Source organism: Solanum verrucosum, unplaced genomic scaffold, assembly GCF_900185275.1.
Source record: "Solanum verrucosum unplaced genomic scaffold, falcon-dt-bn FXZP01000009.1, whole genome shotgun sequence".
Classification (NCBI taxonomy): Eukaryota; Viridiplantae; Streptophyta; class Magnoliopsida; order Solanales; family Solanaceae; genus Solanum; species Solanum verrucosum.
The window spans coordinates 459,629-486,053 of NW_026020231.1; the positions used below are offsets into that span (position 1 = coordinate 459,629).

Sequence of the window (26,425 nt, forward strand, 5' to 3'; positions counted from 1 at the left end):
AAGCAACAAAATATTCTAGAATTTGTTGAATTTTGTGTTAATACATACCTTGAAAAAAAACAAGTTCAATAACTGACATTTCATATTGATTGTGTCCTCCCAATCTATTTCAACACACCTCATCTTCACCACATTCCGTAGCCCCCATCCACCCCAAACCCCTTGCCCTCATCGCACCTTCATAGTATTTGTCTAGATTATATACAAATAATTTTTAAACTTACATACCAAATACAAACTATTGGTATGCGCGTACTTAGACATGTCTCGTAAGACAAGTTACTGACTACTTCACTAATTAAATTTTCAAAAGTACATGGTGTTCCTTATTATATTGAGAAAAAGCTCTTTTAATCAATTGATGAAGAAAGGGACTAGTAAATATACGTTTGAAAGTGAATTAAAGCAAGTGGAGGATAATGAACACAACTTTTTTGCTTTTTTTTAACTTTTTCTTTCTTTTTGGCCCCTCAAAAAAGATTAGAGGTTTTGGAAGAGTTGATTGATAAAATATAAAGTAAAGCCTCTCACTTTATGGGTAATGAGGCAAAATATACCTACTCACCACTATCCTCCATATCTTTTACTCTTAGTCAAAAAAGTGGAAACTTTGTTTCTTAACCAAGTAGTTTTCTTTGTGTAATACACCATTACAACACGTGTTCGTTAAATCACTATTGTCAAATTAACTAATATATTTTTAGTTAAATGATTGGATAGACGATTATTTTGTTAATTCTATAAAACTTTGAATACTGTTATGGGAAAAGTTAATTAGAGGTGCAATCAAACGACATTGTGATTTAACATGCACAAGAGAATTATACATCAGAAGATTAATGGCTTAAAACCAAACTAAATCATTAATCATTATTTTAATAATAGATCTTTGCTAACAGTTTCTTTGAAAAAAGTCTTCATAATAACTAATGAAGTTAAAATATCAATAATATTACAAATTTCAATGAAAAATATGTTATAAAGATAATAGAATGATCTTTAATTTAGTGAACTTTAACATGTTACGTGAAAAATTATGATTAAAGACTTATAAAATAAAATAAAAAATTATAATTTTAAACAAATTTAAAAGTAAAATAAATTCGGAGAGAGTGTGTGTGACCACCAACAGATATCTTGCAGCGAATGGGGATACTCCTCTTTAATCAGAAGTCTCGTTTCGAGCCTCGTATATGAATGAAAAAAAAAATGGAGAGAGTGTGCGCGTGCCTACTCTCTATTTTCAAAAAACAACAGATAGAAGTAAACTACTCTAGTATATTTAAAAAAAAGCAAACACCAAAAAGCACTTCCATTATTTTCCTACTTTTTTGTTTTTCTGTCAATACAATAAAGCGCAAAGTTTTGCCGGGGAAACTCAAAAAAATGGAGAAATCAAATTCCAATTCAAGTTCAACTTCCAACTCCAATCACCACCGGAATTTTCCGAAGCATAATAGCCACTTATCAATGTCGGACACTGACTCACAGGTAAGTCAAATGGACTCCTTCCACTCACCACTCCGTTTCGAATCGCTGTTGTGTTCCGATGACCCTCTTCCCGATCACCGTGCCACGAAATCGCTCTCTTCAAAAGCCCTGGTTTCTGTAGAAAAGTACTACTCTCCAGTTCGATCTCCACATAAACTTTCCTTGGAGAATTTAAGCTCACCTCCGACACCTACTCAGCCGTCGGAAGCCGGAAACAAGGATCGGAATTCTCAGGGAGTTTATTTTAGTAGGCCGGGTAGGGAGGATGTAACTAACGGAGTGACCAAAGTGGGACCGGTTCGTGGTGGTGACGTGGAAGGTGGAGAAATGGAAGGGGAGAGACCTCCGAGGACAGGGCGTTCGAAGAGGGAATTGACGCTGACCAGAGCGGCGTTAGGGTTTAGGGTTTGTGAGTTTGTTTTGTGCTTGATTTCCTTCTCAGTTATGGCATCTGATAAAACTGAAGGTTGGAGTGGTGACTCTTTTGATCGATACAAAGAGTACAGGTTCGAATTTATTCATAATCTGCATAATGATCTCCGATGTGTTTGAATGTTTTGAATCCCAAGGGCTTTGATTTATAATTAGGAAAAATCAATTCTAGTTTCTGAAACTCTTCTGATGTTACACCTTTTATATTATGTCACAGGTATTGTGTTGCTGTGAATGCTATTGGATTTGCATATTCTGGAATTCAAGTGTTTGATCTGATTTACAATTTAGCAAGTCGGAAACACTTCCTCTCTCACTACACGCGATATCATTTTGATTTCTTAATGGATCAGGCAAGTAATACCTTTTGAACTTGTCTACTTGGGTAACTAACACATATATCTAGTTTTTAGTTCTTGAGTCGAATGTTACTTTTCATACTGGCTGTTACTATGCTGCTAGACAGGAGGGTGTAAGTTAGGCTCTATAAAAGGTCTTAAACTGATTATTTGGAGAAGTATGACATTTCTTGACCCTTTCAAATAGTCCAAGCTTTTAGGAGCATCTTAGGACATTATAGATTGTCCGCCAAATTTTTATCTCTGTGGTTTGTGCGGAAGAAAAACTTCTGATATTAGGAGCTAGAGGATAAGATTCAACTCTTACTTCTGAACAAAAAAATCAATGCCTCATTTACACTTTACACTACTTCGATCAGTACTTGAAACCAAGACCATGTGCACTTGCACTATATGAGATAGGATGGCAGAGGGGAACCCACCAATATCTCTTTTTAGTATGACTGGCATACTATGAATTTAAATTGATTGTAGCACTGATCCCTGATACAAAACACAGGACATTCAAACTTTCTTATTTGTCGTGGGGCTGATGATCTATGCTTCACTGTCCTAAGTTTTCACTGGTCAGTTTAAATTATCATGAGAGCTCTGCTGTATGTAAAGTATCAAACTATCTTGATATGAATTGAGTGTTATATATCAATGAATAAGCTTTATACCACAAATCTTCTCCTTTAGATCCGCATCTTAATGATTAAGCTTTTCATTTTGAAGTTTGATTTCACACTGGTGTAGACGAATATAGGTCTGCCTTCTGTCTCCAGAGGACTCTTTTGACGATTTTATCTTTTTAGTCAATTTTTATTAACCAACAAACTATTTAAGTACTTATAAATCAATGACTCGTAGTCGTCATGCTTAGGGGCACAAGTTTCCAGTATTTAAACTTTGAATTGTACTTTTAGCAAATTATTTTACTTAGTAGACTGTGATAACTGGAAGCAAAAGATATGATAGTTTTTTTATTTTGCTTCTATAAAATTGATGACCCTCTTAATAATTGTTTACACAGTTCATAGTGGTGATCGGAAAACTGCTTTTAACCAGGTCCACAACTCTGCTTTGCACTGTTCCTGTTGTTTTTATGTATAATTTACTCTTTAAGTTTGTTTTGCTTTTGCTTATACCTGCGCAGATATTGGCTTATCTGATAATGTCAGCATCTTCTTCAGCTGCAACGAGGGCATATGACTGGATATCAAATTGGGGAAAAGATGAGTTTACAGAGATGGCATCTGCATCTATTGGGGTGTCCTTCCTGGCTTTTACGGCCTTTGCATTTAGCTCTCTCATTTCTGGTTACAACTTCTGCAACAGAAACGCCTCATGATGCAGCAATGAGTTTGTATCCATTTATTCGTTGAGTATATTTGAGAATCGCCACATAAAATCATATTTCTAGCTTGAGCAGCTGTACAGAAGTAGTGAATAGATTCAACTATATAACTTTTCCTTCCTACTACAAGTAAATAATATGTGCAAATGTAATCTCTTGGAGTATGCATAAAATGTAAGCAAAAAAAGAAATGAACCAGAACCTAATAACGATTAGCTATGAGGTCTTCTTATATTATTATTTTTACACCTGTGAGAGAATTACAAGGCGAGGAATCGAACCCTTATCAACAAGGTAAAAGTTCGTAACTATCAACTCAGTACTAAGATCCCCGCTAGAACTTAGAAGTTCGTATGAGGAGGTGGGTTGGGAATTACTAAAACTAGATTCACGGTTAATATCAGTATTTGTTTGGCAGAGAATGAGAAGCCGGCCATATCTTTGTATTTTATTATTCAGAGTTGTGAAAGGAACAAATGGATATATATTTTCTGGAACATATAATATTTTTTCTTGGTTTCCATCAAACTTTCAATGCAGTCCGACTATTTTAAATTCATATCGTATAGGCCCCATTTGGGAAACCTAGCAAGTACAAAAAGAATATCTTAATTTGATGAGTCATGACTTGTGAAATAACGGGACTGCATGCAAGGGCGCACCCACCTTAGGCGAAGGGTGGTCTGGTGCACATTTTTTGTCAGAAAATTATATCGTGTACAAAGGTTAAATGTTAGTTAATATGAGAATATATTTAATTTTGCACACCCTTAGCATATCTGAGAAGAAAATTTGCACACCCTTCGTTAAATTTCTAGCTCCTCCGCCGATAGCACAAATTAACTGATTGATTGTCATGTTTTAATTAAACACTACTTATATTCTATTGTTTTCTAAGAATAAGATTATTCTTTGTGAATACATGTGGACCCAAAATATTGGTCTATGCAACATTTCTACGATATTGTTATGAACTTATGATCAATTAACAAAGCGACTTGGGCCGAAAAGTATTTTTACCTCCTTTTGGAACTGATCTTTGTAAACAAACGAAAATATTCCTTATCTATGCTAAGCGAATCCAAATTAGTGGATTCCAGTGTGTACCAGACATCAAATAAATAATGTCAAGCCAAAGAGTATCTTCATTTTTATATAAAATAGTGAATATAGAATCCACAACAAATCGTATTCTTCATGTCACCCATTACTTTCTACCACATAATTTTAAACAAAGTAACATAACACTTCTCTAAGAATTGTATGGGTGTTTATTCAATTGCAGAATAACCATTGATTGATATTCACTATATTATATGTATTGTCAGTGTAATACATAGTAACATAATTAGTCTTTTTTTAGCATCAATGCAATTTGGGAGCTTACCTTTTTTTTATTTTTATTATTATTATTTTTATATGGAAATACTAGGAATTAGGAAACAAAAAAATTTAGGTATTTAACGACCAGACGCCGTCAATTTGGTCAGCCCCCGTTAAAATGCCCTCCATAGGGCCGTCTCAATTTCACTGATAAAGAATGGCACTGTATCGCCGCCTTTCTCGGAATCGCCATGTCTTCCGTCGGCACTCTATCGCTGCTCTGTATTCTTCCGGCGACCTAACAAACCCTAACCCAACTGTTCTTCATTCTCCGTTAATAAACCCCTTTCAATTTTCTTCTTCTGATGATCATAATCACACCCTCAATTCTACAAAATTGCTGACATTTTACTCTCCACATTCTTCAAGAATTGAACTTTCAGGGTTCCGCCAAGTTCTTCACTTTTCGACCTTAGCTAATTCGGAAGAGAAGAAGAAGAATGAACAACAAAAGCCTTCTTGGGTCGATACTTATTTTCCCCAAAAAATTAGACCTTATGCCCATCTTGCCCGACTTGATAAACCTATTGGCACTTGGTTACTCGCTTGGCCTTGCATGTGGTAACTCATTATTATACTCTTTATCATTGTGTTTGTGTGTTCTGTTTTCCTTTGTTATACTTTTTAAGGAACTATATGTAGGTCGATTGCTTTGGCTGCTCCACCTGGGAGCCTCCCTGATGTGAAAATGATGACACTATTTGGTTGCGGGGCCTTGCTTTTGCGAGGTGCTGGATGTACAGTTAACGATCTTCTTGATCGAGATATCGATACTAAGGTGATTGGGCTTTCCCTTGCACTTTTAGTAGAATTTTGTATAGTCGAGCTACATACTTCTATATCCTCAAATGATTGCTTTAAGTATTTGTTAATTCCACAAAACAGGGAATTCATCAACTCATTATGCTTTATTGATATCTAGAATGTTTTGAGAAGGCGAGTGGTTTTCCATATATATTGCCCAAGTAGGTAAAAGTTGGACTTCAGAATGAGGACTTTGTGTACTGAATGAAGGTGATGCCTCATTCAACACCGTCTTGCTCAAGTGTGTGAGAGAGAGATGGAATTAATGGGAGGACAAAATGCTAGTCTTTCCCTTCATATTATGATATTTCATTGCAAGATGGTGCTGCGTTTATTTATTTGACTTGGTTCTTCTGGGATCTTTACTGCTCAATTGGGTAGCAATGCGATTTGTTTGATGCCATTGAAACTTAAATTTGATAGCTCATGTCTCTTTTATTTTCTCTCCCTTGTTATCATTTGTGATCTTTTCTAAATTTATAGTTTAATAGTTCTTGACTGCTGAAATTGATATAGTATACTGCTTGAATTCCTGATTCCTCTTCTCAACCACGGTATAATCATTTCTTACCTTTGAGATTTTGCATAACAAGTTAAGTCTTTTATTTTGCTTTTTGGTGCATTTGAGAGCTTTCATTTAGTGCAGGTGGAAAGAACAAGGTCGAGGCCAGTTGCTAGCGGTGTCTTGACACCCTTTCAGGGACTCACTTTTCTTGGGTTCCAATTGCTATTAGGTCTTGGGATTCTTTTGCAATTGAATAATTATAGGTTTGTTTTCTTTCTTCTGGACATAATTTTGTTTTTTTCCAAATTTCCCCTTGCAGAGAAAGCTTTTTGCTTAATCTATTTGAGAGTGTTTTGATTGATTGGCACATTCTAGTTGGTTAGCTGATCTAGAGAATGGCTATCTGTTAGAAATTTATATGATTTCCTTTCATCTCCTGCTTTATAGAGAGGTTAGGGTAGTTTCCTTCATAAGCATGAAGTCAGAAAATTGCCATTTACTGCACAATTCCCAAGACCAACGTGAAAAATTCAGTTCGTTATTAAATTCTCATACTTCAGACTTCGATTCTTTACTTCAATCCATAATGAGAGCGATCAGTTTTGTTTGGGTAAAACCCAGGTATGGGAAGTGTAGTAATTTTCACAAGTTACAGACATATGGGACTAAAGACATGGCGCTTTTGTTGGAATCCCCATTTGGATTACATATGGGTCTAAAGACTGCACATTTCTGGGAATCTCCATTTGAATTACATATGATTTATCACTTTGTCTGGTACTATGCTTAAATTTGCATGGACAGTTTATTTTTTAACTTACCAATATTTGGAGAACTAGATATTCATGATTATATTTGATTTTTTTTCTTGCATTTCAATGAAGAAAAAGTTTTTTTTTATATGACATTTTTACATTATTAGTGATTCATTTCTATTCTTGCAGCCGCATTTTGGGTGCTTCATCCCTGTTACTGGTCTTCTCATACCCCCTCATGAAGAGGTTTACATTTTGGGTAATATATCCGAATTTTCATGCTGCATCTCTCGAATCAGTATATCTGTACTCTCTCTCGCTCTCCCTGCCCTCAACTCCAAAGGGTACAACCCTTCTCAGCTTCTGTGGATCTTTTGCCAACTGTTTGGTTTGGATGGTGATGTCTATATCTGTTGGTGCAGCCTCAAGCCTTTCTTGGTTTAACTTTCAACTGGGGAGCTTTGTTAGGTTGGGCTGCAATTAAAGGAAGTATTGATCTTGCAGTTGTGCTTCCTTTATATGCGTCCGGTGTGTTTTGGACGCTTGTATATGACACAATATATGCACATCAGGTATGTATTGATCATTTGAAATTAGCTGCCATCTCTTATAATATATGGAGTTTGAGACTTCTAGCAGAATAAATACTAACATGAATATGACATATTGGGCTAATAATATATTAAAGAAGTTTTACTCTAGTATAGGACCCTGCACCTTCAAGCATGTTTTCTTGGGACATGCACACTATTTCAGTGTCGTCATCAAGGTTTGAGGGCATATTTTTCCTTGCTAATGAGCCTCTTCTGAAGAGGCGACTAAACAATTGATATTTCACTTTATTGTTAAAAAAAATTCAATTTCCTTGGTCATATATTTGTCATTCATGCTTATAATTATTAGTCTTGGACTAAACATATATACTTGTATTTTTTCTCGCTTTGTGCCTCTTTTCGTTAAAGCCCACGTTTTATTTGTGTTTAAAGCCCCAATGGACCTAAGAGCTTTTTTGCGCTTTTTGCTTTTGGTAACACTGATAGAAACATGAACGCCTGCCTTTGCCATAAAACATGTAGACGTCACAAAAATGTTTAATTAAATGAAAGAAAAGACTCATGTTGATTAGACCTTTTAGACTTGGGTTCTCAATATTATAATTTGCCTTGTGCCACAAGTATGAATGTTTTCTTATATATCAGATGCACCTCTCTGAATTTGTGTTCCGTATTAAACTAGTATGAGATACTTATAATTCATGTGAAAGCAGCTCTTGTCAATATTTTAGTAACTGTCATCCAGGATAAAGAAGATGATCTCAAAGTGGGTGTCAAATCTACAGCCTTGAGATTTGGAGATTCCACAAAAGAATGGATCAGTGGGTTTGGATTAGCATGCATCAGCAGTCTTGCTCTTTCCGGAATTAATGCTGATATTGGTAACTATTTCCATTCTCTAATTTATTTAGCTACAATGGTCTTGTGGCTATCATTTCTCTTGTTACTTAGTTGCCACAATTTCAGTTTAATTTTGCTTCTCTTCTTTGTCTGGATTAGGATGGCCATACTACGCCTTTTTGACAGCTGCTTCTGGCCAATTGGCTTGGCAAATTTGGACTGTTGACCTTTCATCTCGTGCAGACTGCAACAGAAAGTATGTATCAATTAGTAACTAGAGACATGATTACATTTAATTTACAGAATGAATTTACACTTAACTGGCTTACTGCTACTTGTCAGCTACTATGAGCTTGAAACTCCTGACATGCTGACAATTAGTCTGATTTAGTCATCAGTGGCAGAGTTGATTTTTAGCAAGTATCACAAGCAATTCACATATAGCACCCAAAGAAGTTCAAATGCACCTATGCATTGATTCATGTTACCTATAATAATGTTTAGTCTTCTAAACTCTCACTGTTTGAACTTATTGTGCTTTGTATGTAGATTTGTTTCCAACAAATGGTTTGGTGCATTTATCTTTGGTGGGATTCTCTTTGGACGACTATTGTGACAATAGTATGCGGTAACAATGTTTTTTTCTTCTTTAACCATTTGTTCATTGTGAATCTCAATGCCATTGGTCGGCATGTATTTGGAGTTCTTTCCCAAAGAAATATTCAGAAATATATGCCAAGTCATTTTTGGTTATAATTCTATTGCAGATAAAGAACAAGTCTCTACCAATTTAACTGGCAGGGGCAGGTAAGTTTTTTTTTTTTTTTTGGGTTACACTAGAGCTTTTTGCCTTTTGGTATTAGAATAACTAAATGGAGATGATCACATCTGATTGTATTCCTAGTAGCACAAAGAGGATGAAATAAAAGGTTGCATGAGGATGGTTTGGCCATGTACACATATGACTCCAAGCGCATTTGGTTTGTAATGTGACACTATAGTGATTGGAAGTGTTAAAAGTGAACAAGGTAAACCCAAAGTAACACTGGGAAAATTTTCTCAAAACTACTATCTCACGAAATCTGTAGCAGAGTGCAACACAACTAAAAGTAAAATATATTTTAAGTGATATCAACTAATTGGGAGTAAGACTTAGTCGTGATGCTACACTCATAGGTCCATATTTAGAAGGGGTCTTTTTAGTTTGTTTAAATGATTTGTTGGTAAGTAGAACATGCATATGACCTCTAGTGTTTGTGAGCCCTTTTTTGTCTTTAAAGACAATTTTTTGAGATTGGAGCGAAACCAGTTCAATGAAAACCTTGGAGGGTTCAAATTCCAAGATAGAGAAAAAGGTAGGTAATTTCTGTCAATCTCCCTAAGCCCTAGTGGGCATCGTTATTCTCATACCTGCGTTGGTGGGAGGTAGTTGGTGCCCGGTGAAATAGTGAGGATCCACGTAGCTTGCCCAGCCACCATCCCAATAATAAAAGCTAGAGAAAAAGAAAATAGAGTGGTATGTATATTGAAGATCCATGTAGCTCTCCCTACTAGTTTTGGGATTCAGACGTGTTGATATGAATTCATAACATACATGCCGTGACCTTATATCCTTTGTATAATTTAGCTCTCGTATATTTTGTTTGGTTTAGTCACTGATGGTACTTATTTAACTTTGTTCTGATGACTGAAACAATGTTTGCCTGTTGAAACAACATGCATTGTAATATTACTCCCTTCTTTTTGGGGTGTGTAGATCCAGTAATCTTTAGTTAACGCATGTCAAACTTACTGGATTCGTAGTCCTTGCTTACGGATGGAATATTATTTGATTTATTTCTGTCTAAACACTTATATGCTTGTTAGTTGTGCGTAAGAATTGATATTATGACCTCCTAGGCTCGCTTTTCCCACCCACCACCAAGCAACATTCTTATTTGCATTCAGTTAATGCTCTTATTGCTAGGAATTCTGGGGATGCTAGGTATTCATTTTTTCTTTTTTATTCCTTCCCACCCGCACACACCCCGGGATTAAATGAACTTTCTTGGTTGTAAAGATTGACTACTTTTTTTTGTCACAACCCTTGAGGGGATCTGGGGGTGTTGCTCACCCCCAGGCCTTAACATAAATAAAACAAAGCAAATATACAAGAGAGACATAAACCTTTCCTCCGATCCTATGATGGTTCATAAGTTGACTATGAACCATCATAGGATCGGAGATAAGGTTTATGTCCCCCTCCTGTATATTTGTTTTGTTTTATTTATGTTAAGGCCTGGGGTGTTGCTCAACCCCTGACCCCCTCTATTTGTACATAAGTGTGGAGGGGTGTGAAACCATACCATGAGTTACAGAAGGCAAGAACATCTTATTAAATTGTTTTTCCTCGTGATTGATGCCATGGTCATGTTGTACATAGGCATTACTGTGAAGACTTGTATTCCCCCCCCCCCCCCCCCCCGTCCTCCCAAGTGCCTAATCTCTAATTCAAGTATTCTTTAACTAGTGTACGATGGGAGCTCAACGTTGGAGCTTGCGGCAAATTTCAAGTGGGGTGACCAAATAATTTGTTCCTTGCAGCATCCAAAGCTGTATCTGGGCCGTACGAGAAGCATGTGCAGGATTTGTGACCGATCCCATTTGTTTGAAGATACAGTAAAAGTTTTCTCCTAGGGGTGCAGACATACAACTTCTTTTTCTTTTCCTTTTTTCCTCCACGCCATCGTGAAAGGTAGAAGATTATAGCTTTCTTTATAGAACAATTCACCAGAGACTTCTCTAAAATCAGCTTGCATCTGTTGTAGTTTCCCTTTGCCCGTTGTTCGGGAATATTATTTTTTTTTGCTGAAATATTCATTGAAGACTCTCCCTCCCCCGACCCGGGGGGTTTGAAGATGTATCATTTCCTTGTAATGTGTTCTCTCAATAGGTGGTGCTGAGTTCAAGAAGTGTGATATATTATAAAGGTCATTGCATTTGTTAATATGATTGGCAAAAACATTTAGTTGGTTAGTGTGGCCAATGTTAATGGGCTTTAAACATGTAACTGGACTCATAATTTCCACATAATATAATGACTAACAAAATAACCTTTGATGTTATCCCGTGATAGGGTAAAATTAAGGCGGTACTTCATTCTTGTAAGCAAGGAGAATTAAGGGTGTTTCGGTATATAATTATCTCAAATAATCTAGATATGGAAGGTGCGGGTGAGAGCGGGGGGTACCGGTGAAGGTGATGTGTGTTAGAGGCTGCGGAGGACCAAATCAATGCGGCATGGGTTAGCTTGTGAGACTTTGTTTTTTCAGCTTTTATTAGGAAAGTCAGTTTTAAGGTGATTATTTTATTATTTTTTTAGAAAATATTTTTCAAAAAATTTGACCAAACAAAAATTGAAAACATTTCTTTCCATACCGAACACACTAGATTCATTCTTCTAGTAGTTGGCTTTGACATCATGATGCGACTACTCATTAATACTACGCAAACGTACATACTTGCAAGTAAGCAAATGGTAATTCTTATACTTGTCTATAATTTGAATTTATTACATATCGCACTAATGCATGAACAACTACATTTATGACAATTGCATTGCCGGAGTATTTCTCATTAGATTGAATTTGAACATATCAAAATGAACTGAATCAATAACGGTGAGTTATTGCTCAATTCTATACAAAAATTAATCACTTGATTGAGATAGGATTGATAATCATAATTAACTTAACTTATTCAACTCTTATAAAATCTAATTTAATCCTAATGTTGTGGAATGAAGTTTACAAGAAAAAAAAAATTAAGAATAACCTGAAAGGAATACAACGTAACTAAGGGACCGATATTTGTAAGACCATATATATAATACAACAAAGACACATGTGATGTCCATCGTCACCCATGTTACTTCATTTATTTGAGCTATACGTGACAGCAACATTAATTATTCTAGTACCTAACAACCAATACGTAAATAGTACTAATATAATTAGTTAATCATCTTTTTAGCTTACTAATTTGCCAAATGTTGTTTGTATTGAACCAACTTGTTAAGCCTAAACCTATGTTAAGTCACTATTGTCTACCTAATTAAGCCAATTATTTCGACTTAATTACTTTCTAAGAATATCTCCTTAATTATGATATGTCCTTATCCATAGAATTTTGATAAGCAAGAATAGATTAGTGGTTTAGAATATTATACACGTTAGAGGCTAAATACGGAAAAGTTTGAGTAATTTAGTGGATTTGGACAACAAAGATGTGAAATTTGATGTCCATGAAACATAAATTAGGGAGGGATGAATTAATTAATACTTGAAATATTGAGGTGAAAAATAAAGAAAACTTAAAATTAGAAGGAATAAAAAAAAAACACTAAGTGATTTTTCTCATCAGTCCTAGTCTTAGTGGACATAGTTATCTAGTGGGAAGTGACAAATATCCCGTAAAAGCTAGCACAAACACCACGACATAAATTTTGTTTTAGAAAAAACATTATTCAACCCAAGTTCCAGAAAAGCAAAAACATGTTTGGGCAGATCTACTTTTCTGGTAATTTTGTAAGTGCTATTGTGTGGCTCTTATGATATTGTAAGTATTATTGAGCGAAGGGGAATTTTAGAGCAGTAAAGTTATCTCCTGATTAATAGGTTTTGGGTTTGAGCCATGAAATCAATTATCAATGCTTATATTAAAATAAGTTGTCTATATCACAATTTCGTAATCTTGTCATGAATCATGTATAAATACGAGATGCTTTTGAGAAATATAATTTTTCCCTTCATATTTTATAGTATAATATTTTGATTTTCTAACGGTTTCGGTGCATGTGATACTGTCCGATTGTGCACGCGCCTGTTGGACTATATCAACTCAAGTACAGTATAGTATAGCTGCATTAGTGTGATATTGTCCGATTTGAATAAAATTTGTACGATTTCTTTCAAAGGTCTCATATCGTTAGACATTACTTGAGAGTATTTCAACATTTTATAGGTAACTTTCAAGATAATTCTTTCAATTAAAATAATAAAATATCATTCATGTATTCATTAATATACCAATTGAATTAGGTATTGTGTAACCTATCTCGTCGATTCGTGAGTCGTAAGGTGTCCATCAGTTCGATTTTATGTATTATTGGTTTTCGGTTTTTAAATACGCTAAATCAATAACAAATCAATAAGATATTTTTTATCGGGTTTTGGTCATTAACGATTCGATTTTCGGTTTACCCAATAAGACAATGCTCATAAAATAAATAAATGATTTCTCACTTCTCCAACAATTTGTCGCGATACAGTGAGACAAGCAAATTAGTTATAAATTTGATTTAGTGGAACAAGAAATATAATGAGAAATTGCATCAATAAGAGTAGATGTAGTACGAAGGCTACAATTACATATTACAGCCAAAACATATATAATATGGAATTTCTTATGTGACGTAGAAGTATTCTGGCGTGTGAAGTGTGTAGACTGTAGTGTAGAGTGCTCATATATAGTGTCTAGTTATGTTAAATTATTAATATTTAATATTTATGAAGGGTATAACAGTAAATTACTATCGTCTTAATGGGTTATCGGTTTACCCAATAACCCAATACTGAAAATTGATACCAAACCAACAACCCAATTTTTTTTTTTATAAAATCATTAAAAACCCGTTAACCCAATAACATTTTTTTCGATTCGGTTTTTACACGCCATGAGTCTCTCATATTAAATTTCACGTGGAATATTACCAATTTTTACGTTTTCTTGCGCGCTTGCTTCTCCCAAGCTATCACTAGTATATGGTAAAGATAGTAAATCAAGCCTAGCGAATGCCACACTATTTTCTCTCTTGAGTAAGTGTGCATTTGATTTTTTGATTTGGTTTTGCATTATTCGATTTTTGGTTTTGTAAAAGTGTAACTCAATTCGATCCAAAATAAAATTGGTTTGGTTTGGTTTTCCTCTATTCGGTTTGGCTTTTTCGGTTTGGTTATTCGATTATGTCAATCATTAAGAACATAACCAAAGTAATAGTATTGAATCTCTTAAATATACTTTATAATATAAATCATAAGTAAAACTTAAAACACAATACTTATAAGTATGACTATTATAGATGTTCAAACATAAAATATAAACGTAATCATCATGATAGACAATAACCAGAAAGGGACAAAATTGGTTAACTCCTATATATATATATATATATCGGTTTTTTCGGTTTTTATTTTTTAAAATTCGAAACCAAACAAAGTAATTTATTAATCCAAAAAACCAATCCAAATAAAAATTTGATTTGATTATTCGATTTAACTTGAATAGTGCACACCCTTACTCTTGAGTATATATCTCTGCACCTTATGACTTTGTATATTTCTAACTAGCAATATAAAAAAATAAAAAATAGCTTGTAATATAAAATTTTGAAATCACACAAATCACTCACTTTATGTCATAAATTCATCTCCGTTAAAATTTAAAAAGAAAAAAGATGGAGCGCCATACCTAGAGCACATGGCGGTAAATGCACGTGACATTCTATCATCAAGCCATGTTGCTGCAACATTCAAAAACTTGGAACTACGTGAATACTCCCCCACCCGTGAAGGATTTTCGATGCACCGATTCAATCTAACTCAATATTTTAAAAATGAAATATAAATTTAGATATAACGATCAATTAAAATGGCAAGAAATACACTCATAAGTTTGTTTATGTCCCACCACCCTATTCTATTCTAGTCCCAACCACCAATATTTCATTTCTGATTCCACTTAAATGTATAATCCCCTATGTAATTAATCCCTTAATCACAAGATTTGGCAAAATCTTAATTAGACAGGACAAATAAATATTGTAAGGCCCTATGGCTGTTACATAACCAGACAAAACCACCAGGCCGTACCTTTACCGTATTCATCTACTCACATGGCTTGTTTTTTTTCTCTGCAAATTGTTATGCGTGTGGGGTTCTTAATTAACACTTGCTTAATATTAATTAATTAATTAACCCTCTTTTTGGTTAACTGACAAATAACTCTTATCCCTATGCCAGATTAGTTAGTTTAATATCGAGAGTTAAATTGGACAATAAGTACATAACCAGTACCATTAGGAGGATCTGGCCGTACGATTCTTCATCTAATAAAAGGGATGAGTTAGTTAATTAATTATTGATTATACAGATAATTATACGGACATGAATTAGGAAATCGGATATGACACTTGGTCCACTTCGCTGGAATACAGATCATTGATGAAAACTTTATATAATGTCGAAATATATGTAAACAATAATAATATTTTTTAATTTTAAATTGCTATATGTAGAGTTATTTTTTTACTTATTAATTGTTGATAAATATATAAATGGTCAATCAAATCAAAAGAATCACTTATTGATCTTCTTATGTGGAAAAACATTCAACCTAGTAAAATCTTGACACATTGTTTTCTTTAACTGCTTAAGCTTTTAGATGAGATGATCACACACTTCAACATGATATCAAAGCAAACAAAGGTCCTGAGATCAAAACAAAATCATAAAACTAATTAATTACCGATTTGATTATAACTTAGGGGATAATAACACATCAAATTCCAGAGATAAGTCCAAAACTATCACGGCAAATCAATTATCAAGTGCTTGATCCTCTACTTTCTACAAAGGTAATAATCTAAATCATGAATGCTCTAGTCATTAAATCACTTTAATTTCCTTAGTGCCTTTTTACTATAGTAGATAAGTTTCACAAGCAAATTATTCAAAAGGGGGAAAAAGGAATAATCACTGATCAAAATCCATATATATGGAGATTTAAGTGGCAATTAAGAATCAATTTTGTTATCTTCCTTTTTATAATAATGCTAAATAATGTTCAAGTAAAAATTGATCTACTTTCTAATTACATTGTCGGTGGTTAATTATATACTAATATTGATTATTTCGTGTGACAGTATATTTTTGTGTTTGGCTAATTGGCTTGGAATTAAGACGTTTTTTTAATGGACTTTTGCTTGTCATTTTTAATAATTTAATAAATAATATTGAACATTAGTTAATAATTTAATACAAATATTATAATGAAGTATTTATATTAATTATTGTTTTTCAAAAAAACATACAAAGCCTAAAATGAATAAACAAAAGTGAACGAGGAGGATAAAGGTAAATTAATATTTATTAGCTTTAAAAGATTTTTTTTTTGTTGGTTTAAAAAAGAATACTACAACTTCTTCTTTTTTTTTTACAATATTTTAATTTCAATTTTTTACGTGGAATATTTCAGACTACAAAATTAAACGATATTTTAATACATTTGATATAATTTTAATTTCTGAGCACAAAATTGAAAAGCTTTTTATTTGCAAAAATTAAGTAATTACGTGACATAAGACATTATGATCGCTAAAAATTTCTACCATTTGAATTAGTTATAAAAAATCTATTTTTCCTTCTCTCTCTTATATCGGAATACATCATTTCATCTCTATAAGATACATTACGCATTTGTTGTGTATAATGTATCTAGTACACATGTTATTATTAATACATAATTTCAAATTTCAATTATCAAATCTAAATCAAAATGAATCTGGTTTATAGTTATGTATTATTATCATTTGCTATGTATCAGATAAAGGAGCAATATATGTACGAGTTTTAAAAAAAATCATGATTATTGTAATTTGAAAAACTTTGACTAGAATGTGGCACACAATAGAGTATTGTTGAGTAGTTTGAATACTAAGTGATTTATTTAATGTAATAAAATAAATCCTGAAAAGGCGTGAATCGTGATAGTAGTGTGAAGACTGAAGAGAGTTGGAGTGGACCGTATACGGAAGAAGCATACGGCACTCTCCGACATAACTGCTCTCCACTTATAACACTGCTTCTCTGGGCCCCACTTCCTTCATTAACCTCACTCCTTCTCTTCGCATCGTAACCATTTCTTTCCCATGTCCTCATTTTACCATTTTATCCCTGCTTCAATTAACTCCCTCCCTCTCTTTCTTGTTTTTGTATTTATTTAATTTAATTCATAAGTATATTATTATAAATTGAATAATTACAGTACTCTTCTTTTTATAGTTCAAGGAATATCTATTTTACTTAATAAACAACGGTAATGATATTTTTATGAAAAAAGCGAAAGAAAATTACGATTATTATATCTTTGACACAATCTATTTAGTCAAAAATAAAATGAAATTCATACTTTATTTTTAATAGTTCAAAAGCATTTTTTTACGTTAAAAAATAACTATTTAAAAAAATAGAGCAACTTTCACATATAGCAAACACAAAATTCATATTTGTATACTATAGCAAATTTTGCATAATTGTGCTACATAGCAAACATAAATATGTATATTTCGCTATACATATACAAAAGAAAGCAGTTGTATAATCTGCTTTGGTATACATATACAAAAAGATCAATTGTATAAAGTGAGAGAGGCGAGTGAGCGAGCGAGATTTGGGAGAGTGGCGAGCGAGATCTGGGAGAGGGGAGAGAGAGGAACGAAAATATATGTATATATACAATTTTCACGCATTTTATACATTTGCGTTTTTGTATAAAGTGAGAGAGGTGAGTGAGAGAGAGAGATCTGGGAGAGTGGCGAGCGAGATCTGGGAGAGGGGAGAGAGGGGAACGAAAATATATGTATATATACAATTTTCTCTCGCTTTATACAAACACAAACGCATTTTATACATTTGCGTTTTTGTATAAAGTGAGAGAGGCGAGTGAGAGAGCGAGATCTGGGAGAGTGGCGAGCGAGATCTGGGAGAGGGGAGAGAGGGGAACGAAAATATATGTATATATACAATTTTCTCTCGCTTTATACAAACACAAACGCATTTTATATATTTGCGTTTGTATAAAAAACGAGAGAGGCGAGGGAGAGAATGAGAGTGGCGAGCGAGATTCACTAGGAGAGAGGTGAAATAACAATAGTTTGCTATGAGGTACAATTAAATCAAACTATATTTATATCATTTAATTTGAATTAATAGTTTGCTATTATATACAATTTTCCCAAAAAAATATATATTATAAAGATAATATTGTCACGCGATGGGGGAAATTACAGACGGAATAACGACAAACGGAGAGAAAGTTCTCAGTTAATTTATTTTGTCATTTGAAAGGGAGACGGATGGTATAAAATGTATAGTGAGGGGTAAAATGGGGAAAAAGAATATTAGCGGTCACAATCAGGAAAACCCGAAATGTCTCCTCAGAAGTGGATCTTCCCACGTTATGAATGTTGCTGCTCTTGTATTCTAGTATTACCCACTGCTTTTGCTTTCTCATTCTCAACACAGAGAGAAAAAACACCGCATTTCCACCACCACCTCCGCCGTTAATCTTCGCCGCTCCGCCACTTCCACCGCCGCTCTCTTCCTCTCTTCACCAACCTCCAACTCTTTCTCATTCCTCATTATCACTTTTTTCCAGCTTCCTGCTCAACTCACGCCTTCAAAGTACAGAAAATTAAGCTCATTTTCCACGCTTCAAACTGTTGTACTTTTCGCTGAAAGCTCTACTTTCAAGCTTTTCTTAGAAGTAGAACTCCTTACTTTACTATTCATCTCAATTTCAATTCCAACAAATGTACAGTTGATTTTTGAAAGAGAAAAAAAAAACTACCCAGCTGGTTAATTACTAATTAGAAAATTCTGACACATACTAAAAATGTAACTCTATTTTTTGGAATGTAGCTTATTTTTAATTTATTTATTAAAATTTAGGAGAATCTGTAACGGCGGTTGAGTGTTTTATATACAAAGAGTTTTTTTTCTGGTTTGAGGCGGAGAACTTGATGGTTTACTATGAAGAATTTCAATTGGTTTAAGCAAATTGCGAATAATGGGAAATTAGAGAGGCGACTTTCATTGGGTGAGTACAAGCGAGCAGCGTCATGGTCCAAGTATATAGTATCATCAGGGGCGGCGATAAAGGGAGAAGGAGAGGAGGAATGGAGTGCCGATATGTCGCAGCTGTATATTGGGAACAAATTTGCTTCAGGAAGGCATAGTAGAATTTACAGGGGAATTTACAAGCATGGGGAAGTGGCTATTAAGCTTATTAGCCAACCTGAAGAAGATGGAGATTTGGCTACTTTTCTCGAGAAGCAGTTTACTTCTGAAGTTGCTTTGTTGCTTCGGTTAAAGCATCCAAATATCATCACTGTAAGTATGGTTTCTTATTTAGTGTTGGTTTTTCATTGATTTGTGTTTTTCATAATTTAAATTTGAAAAACTCTGCTTCAAAGTAGTAAAAGCAGAGATTTTATTAGCATTTCATGTGAAGGGACTTTTCCTTCTCAAGTACTGCAATTAGATTGCCAACGGTGCCGAGGGTAATAAATCTATGTTATTCCTAAGATGGCTTTCTTCACCTTACTGATTTTAATGAGATCTCGAGACATCCTTGCATAACTGCATTTGAGTAGTAGTCCCAAGGAGTTATTCACCCTAGTCCCTATTGCTCCTGATGAGCCGAGGCATGAAAGGGGTCAGAGTACAATAAGTTGGCTAGCTCTGACCATCAGCCACGGAAAAATCTTGGAGATGAATGGGGAATGGATACTGGAACTAATATGGAAATTCAATTAAAGGTGGCATCTGGAAGGCTATACTATGTTATTTCATTTGCCAAGAAATGATCGATTTATGCACCCAAGGGGGGGTGGCCTAGTGGTCAATGAAGTAGTTGAGAACTATGAGGTCTCAAGTTTGAATCCCAGTAGAGAAAATTAACACTAAGCGATTCTTTCCATCTATTGTAGCCTTGGTGGACAGAGTTACCTTGTACCTATTGCTGGTGAAAGGTGGGTGGTATCCCGTGGAATTAGTCTAGATGTGCGAGAGCTGGCCCAGACACCACGGTCATAAAAAAAAAATTTAAAAAATTTCATTTTATGTTCTTTGGCAGGTCCATATGTCTACTGTCATAGATGTAGTCTTATTTTACGTAGGTGACGTTGCTTCTACTCATAATTTAGGAAATTTATTTCTAGCAGAACCAAACAGGAAAATAAGAACTTAAAAGAACAGATATTTACTGATTGGTATATTTTTATTAGAAGGCAAGTGATTCCATATTTGCTACTTCATACATGGTTTCTTAAGTAGCCGCAATACCATTGTTGGCAATTTGGCATAAAAAGATGCAAGCATTTATCACGGTTTTTTGTTCAATAAAAGCACCAAGTACATGACTAATCCATAAACTGATCAAGTTGTTGTCCACAACCTAAGTTATGTTTCTCGGATCCTCCAAAATGCTGCCACACCCATGTCATATCCTCCAAAAATAAACAACTTTTGGGGATCTGACACACAACTGACTTTTTTTTGAAGAATCCAAGTGACATAGAACCTAACGCATTTACCTTTTCCAGTATGTCAAACTTGAAATCTACAGATCAGCTCCCTCATCCTTGATTTGTAAAGAGATATGATTGTGCTGCCTGCAGGAATTTCATGTTTAGAGTACCATCTTTGAAATACGTCTATCAGAATTTCTTAACATACTGTTGATTAGGGATTTGTTGACATATTTTGATTTATCATAACTACTTATTGGTAAATAGTTATCATCTGAAAACATGTCTTTCCGTAATGCATGAAATTGCCACTTGTTTTGACTTGTTCCATTTCTTCTGGCTCTCAAATGCAGTTTATTGCAGCATGTAAGAAACCACCAGTGTTTTGCATTATCACCGGGTACGTACCTGGAGGCTCCCTTAGAAAGTACCTCCATCAGCAGGAGCCGTACTCCGTCCCTCTCAATCTTGTTGTGAAATTGGCCCTTGACATTGCACATGGGATGCAGTATCTTCATGCTGAAGGGATACTTCACAGAGATCTGAAATCGGAAAATCTACTCCTTGATGAGGATATGTGTGTGAAAGTTGCAGATTTCGGGATATCGTGTTTAGAATCTCAATGTGGTAGTGCAAAGGGGTTCACCGGTACATACCGGTGGATGGCGCCAGAAATGATCAAGGAAAAGAACCACACAAAGAAGGTTGATGTGTATAGTTTCGGTATTGTCCTATGGGAACTTTTGACTGCATTGACACCATTTGATGACATGACCCCCGAGCAGGCGGCCTTTGCAGTCTGCCAGAAGGTATATTCTCTGTCCACCATGGCATATTGGTCTTCGTCAAGATAAATAGCCTACTATTTCAAATGTCTCTGGATCTGAATTTGTTCCGCTAAATCCCATGAATCTCTATATGTTTGACGTACTCATTCCGAATTGTCATTTTATGTTACATTTGTTATTCTTGTTTCGGTGGTTTTCCTTTAGATATATACCGAGGTTACCATGAGACTCACTTCAGTAAGTCAATGTTCTCTCTCTGGCTTGGAAGATGACTTGAGAAAGACAATTAAGATGCAAAAAGAAGAGATATTGTTGAGTTGCATTTACCATTGCATATCAAAAGATTGAGAAAATCTACGTCTATGCTATGAAATAACCCTTGAAATACTTGTAAAAAAAAATTGCAGCGTGAAATATCTTAGCGTGCAAATTGCTTCATCTTGTGATTATGTTTTTTGAAGTTCTCTCATATCTGGGCTGTCGGTCTCTTGTTAAATCTTATGTCAATCTCTAAAAATGAATCTCTTCAATAGGATCAGTCTATCTACTTTCTTTTGTTTCTTTCCTTCTTATGTTAGGATCATCGTGTTTTTTTCCAGACATGTTTGGCTCTAAAACTTGGATAGTGTTTCCAACAAGTGAATAGCTATTGGAATTGATGAGCCTCTTGATTCCTTTCTTCGTCAAAAGTGATCTATTTAATATGTTGGCATTGTGTTAATGTTGTTCTATTCTTCTCATCTTTTTTGCTTTCTCGCCTTCTTGATCATCGACATCTCTATCCTCTCCCAGGGATATTTTGAGCAAATCAACATTGTCTCCTTTAACATCACTCCTTTAGAAAACTTGTTGAATAATCTACTACTGTATACTTTACCATTGGGAACTCTTCTAACTGGCAGAAGTTTCTGTTTCTATAAGAACAATGAGGCCCATGATTGTTTTGTTTCCTTTGGAAAGAGATATAGAGAGGTATACTTGAGTATCTGGAACAAGTATTAGTTTAAAAGACAAATGTAAAAGTAAAAGCCATTGTAGCCTGTGGTGGAGGATTAGATAAAGTCTGTTCTGCCTGTATTCTGTATCACCTGCCAATCTATCAGATTTCTCGGGTATACGTTCCAAAGTAAACTTGAGGTGTGACACTTAATGTTCCGAGCATTGATGCTGCTGCTCAATGCACTCTACTAATAAAATTGCAACCCGTTAAGTGACTATCTCGGTCTGTTGGTCTCTGGATATTTCTTCTATTTTTATGCTCAAACAATGTTAATTTGAAATGCTGTGGGACTATATATTGGTCTTTCAAACACCCCGCTCTAAAGGATATGGAGACGGAGTGAACGTGACTCCATATTTTACATGTGTTCTGTTATCTTTTGACTGTCCAATTCATAGGACATCTGCTCTTGTTCCTCCTCGAGGGTTTCTCATGCACGTTGGAAATTGTTGACGCTGTGATCTTTGCTTTGCTGGTTAATCGTGAATTGGTTTTATGCCTTTGTTCTGCTTCCAGATTATTGTTTTAAGTTTCAACTTAGCTATAAGCCCATTTATAGATTCTCCACATACATTGTATTGGGAAAATTAGTGTAGGAAGTTGCTTCTCTTGCATAAAGTTGCATTAGAACAAATAATTTTGCTTAAATATTTTTTGCAGTATCATGCATCATTCTCTGTAAGAGAGAAATTTTGGCATTTTCTCATATTGGTTGGAATTTTGCAGAAAGCAAGACCACCAATACCTGCTGCATGTCCATCAGCAGTTCGGAAACTCATTAAACAGTGCTGGGCAAACAATCCTCACAAGAGGCCACAGTTTGAGGAGATTGTAACTGTTCTTGAAAGTTATGCGGAGGCGCTTGAGCAGGATCCTGATTTTTTCCAATCCTACCAGCCCTCTCGGAATTTTAACTTGTCGCAGTGCTTGCCTAATTGCAACAGATCAGATTCTGCTGAGGCATAGCAAATTCCAGAATATGTATCTTATTATGTTATCTTGGGTGACCAAAATTATCCCCAGGACCCCAATCCCAATGTGAAGTGTATCATATTTTTTCTTAAGTTCTCACTTCTCAGTATTAGTAATGTTATTGTTGTAAACTAAGTTACTAAGCCACTGTTTGAATATTTCGACATTTGTTTTTGCTTGAAACTTGGATCAGGATTTTACAAGGAGAATCCTGTTTGTTCAATGAAAAATTGTGTTTGCAATTCACACTTTTGTTCTTTTTCTAATGCCGTGATGGTAATACTACTATCACAATAACATACTTCGTGTAATTCTATATTGTTTTCGATAGATTCTCGGCTTAAATATAAGACATTATTTGTTTTTCTAATTTTAGTTACTTAAGTATAGTAAATGGAAAATCGATGTTATAAATTATCATTCTGTTATTCCCTTGTCCCCAAAAGAATTGGATCATTGTTATTTCTTTGGAATCTTATTAACACTTTTGTTATACCTTTTAAATATAAATAATTGTGCTTATAATTTATTTCTATGTAGTTTTTGAATGTGTAAATCTTAGTTATTAGTTTAGTAAATCTGGTTCTCCAAATACTACAAATCTTGAACTTGGGTAATTAGAATCATGTTTATCAGTAAATTGCATACTTAAAATACTTTTTTTTAATAATATACTATCTTTTAAGAAAAGTATACAACAAAGACAGTTTGGCCGAGTGGTCTAAGGCGCCAGATTTAGGCTCTGGTCCGAAAGGGCGTGGGTTCAAATCCCACAGCTGTCAATTTTTAGTTTTATTTTTATTTTGCTGTAATGTCCATTATCAAACTAGTAATTCTTTTAATGTTATTTTATTTTGCTGTAATGTCCATTATCAAACTAGTAATTCAATTATTTTACGTTGATAGTTTTCCGCTATTATTTTTATTTTGCTGTTATGTCCACAAATGATCAAACTAGTAATTCTTTTAGATTGATAGTTTTCCGGTATGCTCAATAAAATGGTCTTGCACACAATAGCCTCAGAGCATGAGTAGGTAGATGTTGCCTGGTAAAATCGATAGTAATAAGCTGTGTGAGATAAAGTAACGATATAAAGTTTAGATTCAAGCGAGAGCCCATATGAGTAAGGAAAAATGCAATAAATTCAAAGTTTAGGGCCGGGAAAGGAGATTGTTCATCTGTCAAAAATTTACACAGAATGCACTTCTAATATTTTAATTCGTTTATGTACTTTTATGTGAAGAAGAGAAAATTCCAATGTTCAACTAGTTTCTCACAAACAAAAAGTAAAACAAAGCATATATCCAAGTGAGAAATATATCTGTATCTTTCAAGGTCAAGAAATCAGCTTTGTGTATATGGATAGTTGTTACCTATTGTATATTATATTGTATAATAAAATATTTATATATTTTGTTTGTTATTTAAATTTAATTTAATTTATTGTATCATTAAATTTATCGTTATGTAGCGATATAAAAAAATCTCATGTGACGAATGATTGAGCATGATCACTCGTTACATTATTTTATCTCTCATTTTGCTTTTGCTTGTAATTAGTTTATAATTCTAATTTATCTTTTATCCGACCTTCTTTAATTATAGCTAGCTCTATCAATATTCTACTTTTCTTCAGATTTTTCCTTTAGATTGTTGATGTATGCCATCGTGTAATAACATAAAATGATACAATTTATCTGAAGATTACATTCATCAAAATATATAATACAATAATACAATCATTATAAAACGATACGTAACAATTATCCAAGTTGTTTATTAGAATGTAGGTTATGTTTGAATAGCATGGTAGATGATGACGGGTGACCAACAAAGTTATGGTGGAATAGTAAGTACTCCTTCATCTTTAATCAACGAGTTTGAATTTAATCGAACTTTAATGTAAATATTAAATACTCGATTGAAAAAGAAAAAAATGAGGGCTGGTGAGCTGTCACAATGTGTAAAGTTGGATGGAGACTAGAGGAGTCCGGCATTATCCTTACAGCCCAACTCGATTGCAGTTTAGAGTGGCGGGGCCTAATAATGGATTATTTCCTATAATCTAACTTAATTAAACTCATTTATCATTTGTTCCTTTTGGTTTTTTCTAATTATTTACTTACCAATCTAAAATAATAAAATTCTTTTTGTTTATTATGCCTATACCCCCATTATACCAAACAAAAAGAAATCAATTATATGCGAGAATAGATCCTTATGATTCAATTCTTTCGGATCCTGCAAAATAGCAGTGCACATGGTTGCCCATTTAATTTATGCATGCTATAAAAGTTATTTAGATTTTTTTTTAAAAAAAGTGACTTGAAAATGTAGTTTTTTTAATATATATACTATTACAATATATTAATTGAACTCATATATAAATACGTATGTGTGGGTTTATTTGACTCAAAGAGACTCGTGTAACACCATTCGAGTAATTTACGCCAGATTACTTTAAGTAATACCATTTTAGATTGCTTTAAGAAACTGCATAATGAAAAATTAGTAGACTTTTTCAAGAATTAAGCATATTGTACTCTTTAAACTTTTCAACCCTTTACGAATCTTTATTACGAAGATTCATCATGAATTAACAAATTTTACGTTGACTATCAATCGATCTTAAGAAAAAACATGTTTTTAATTCTTACGTCTAAATTTAATCGTTCAATGGAGAAAGAATGTACCAATTACATTTGCTTAAGAAATTGCACACATTTCCTTATTATCTATTCTACCCTAAAATATATTCTGAAGACTGTGACTTGAAGATTGAAATCCATGCAAATTTATTTAAATTAAAACATCACAATTAGCTAGTATATCTTTGATATGACCTTCATGTTGCCT

General features: G+C 34.1%; 3 protein-coding genes and 1 non-coding gene across 5 annotated transcripts; all 4 read left to right on the forward strand.

The window, feature by feature from the left end:
• The first annotated feature begins 1,335 nt into the window (after positions 1–1,335).
• LOC125832094 (CASP-like protein 4A3) lies at positions 1,336–3,768 on the forward strand. Of its 2 annotated transcripts, none has more exons than XM_049511234.1 (3): positions 1,336–1,997; positions 2,141–2,276; positions 3,421–3,768. In XM_049511234.1, exons 1-3 carry the CDS (start codon positions 1,387–1,389, stop codon positions 3,613–3,615), a joined length of 942 nt encoding a protein of 313 aa, XP_049367191.1. In that variant the 5' UTR covers positions 1,336–1,386; the 3' UTR covers positions 3,616–3,768. The 2 variants fall into 2 exon arrangements, with proteins under 2 accessions (XP_049367191.1, XP_049367192.1); XM_049511235.1 differs by having other exon boundaries at positions 1,364–1,997; positions 3,458–3,768.
• A 1,321-nt stretch (positions 3,769–5,089) lies between these two features.
• On the forward strand, positions 5,090–9,233 carry LOC125832088 (4-hydroxybenzoate geranyltransferase 2). Its single transcript, XM_049511225.1, has 8 exons — positions 5,090–5,565; positions 5,647–5,782; positions 6,455–6,576; positions 7,258–7,327; positions 7,491–7,640; positions 8,368–8,503; positions 8,622–8,718; positions 9,012–9,233. Exons 1-8 carry the CDS (start codon positions 5,162–5,164, stop codon positions 9,076–9,078), a joined length of 1,182 nt encoding a protein of 393 aa, XP_049367182.1. The 5' UTR covers positions 5,090–5,161; the 3' UTR covers positions 9,079–9,233.
• Positions 9,234–19,271: 10,038 nt separating this feature from the next.
• LOC125832093 (serine/threonine/tyrosine-protein kinase HT1-like) lies at positions 19,272–23,814 on the forward strand. Its single transcript, XM_049511233.1, has 3 exons — positions 19,272–19,669; positions 21,162–21,617; positions 23,323–23,814. The coding sequence occupies exons 1-3, from the start codon at positions 19,310–19,312 to the stop codon at positions 23,560–23,562; spliced, it is 1,056 nt and encodes a 351-aa protein (XP_049367190.1). The 5' UTR covers positions 19,272–19,309; the 3' UTR covers positions 23,563–23,814.
• A 456-nt stretch (positions 23,815–24,270) lies between these two features.
• TRNAL-UAG (transfer RNA leucine (anticodon UAG)) lies at positions 24,271–24,350 on the forward strand. Its single transcript has one exon. It is a non-coding gene; the product is annotated as a tRNA-Leu (tRNA).
• The last annotated feature ends 2,075 nt before the right edge of the window (positions 24,351–26,425 follow it).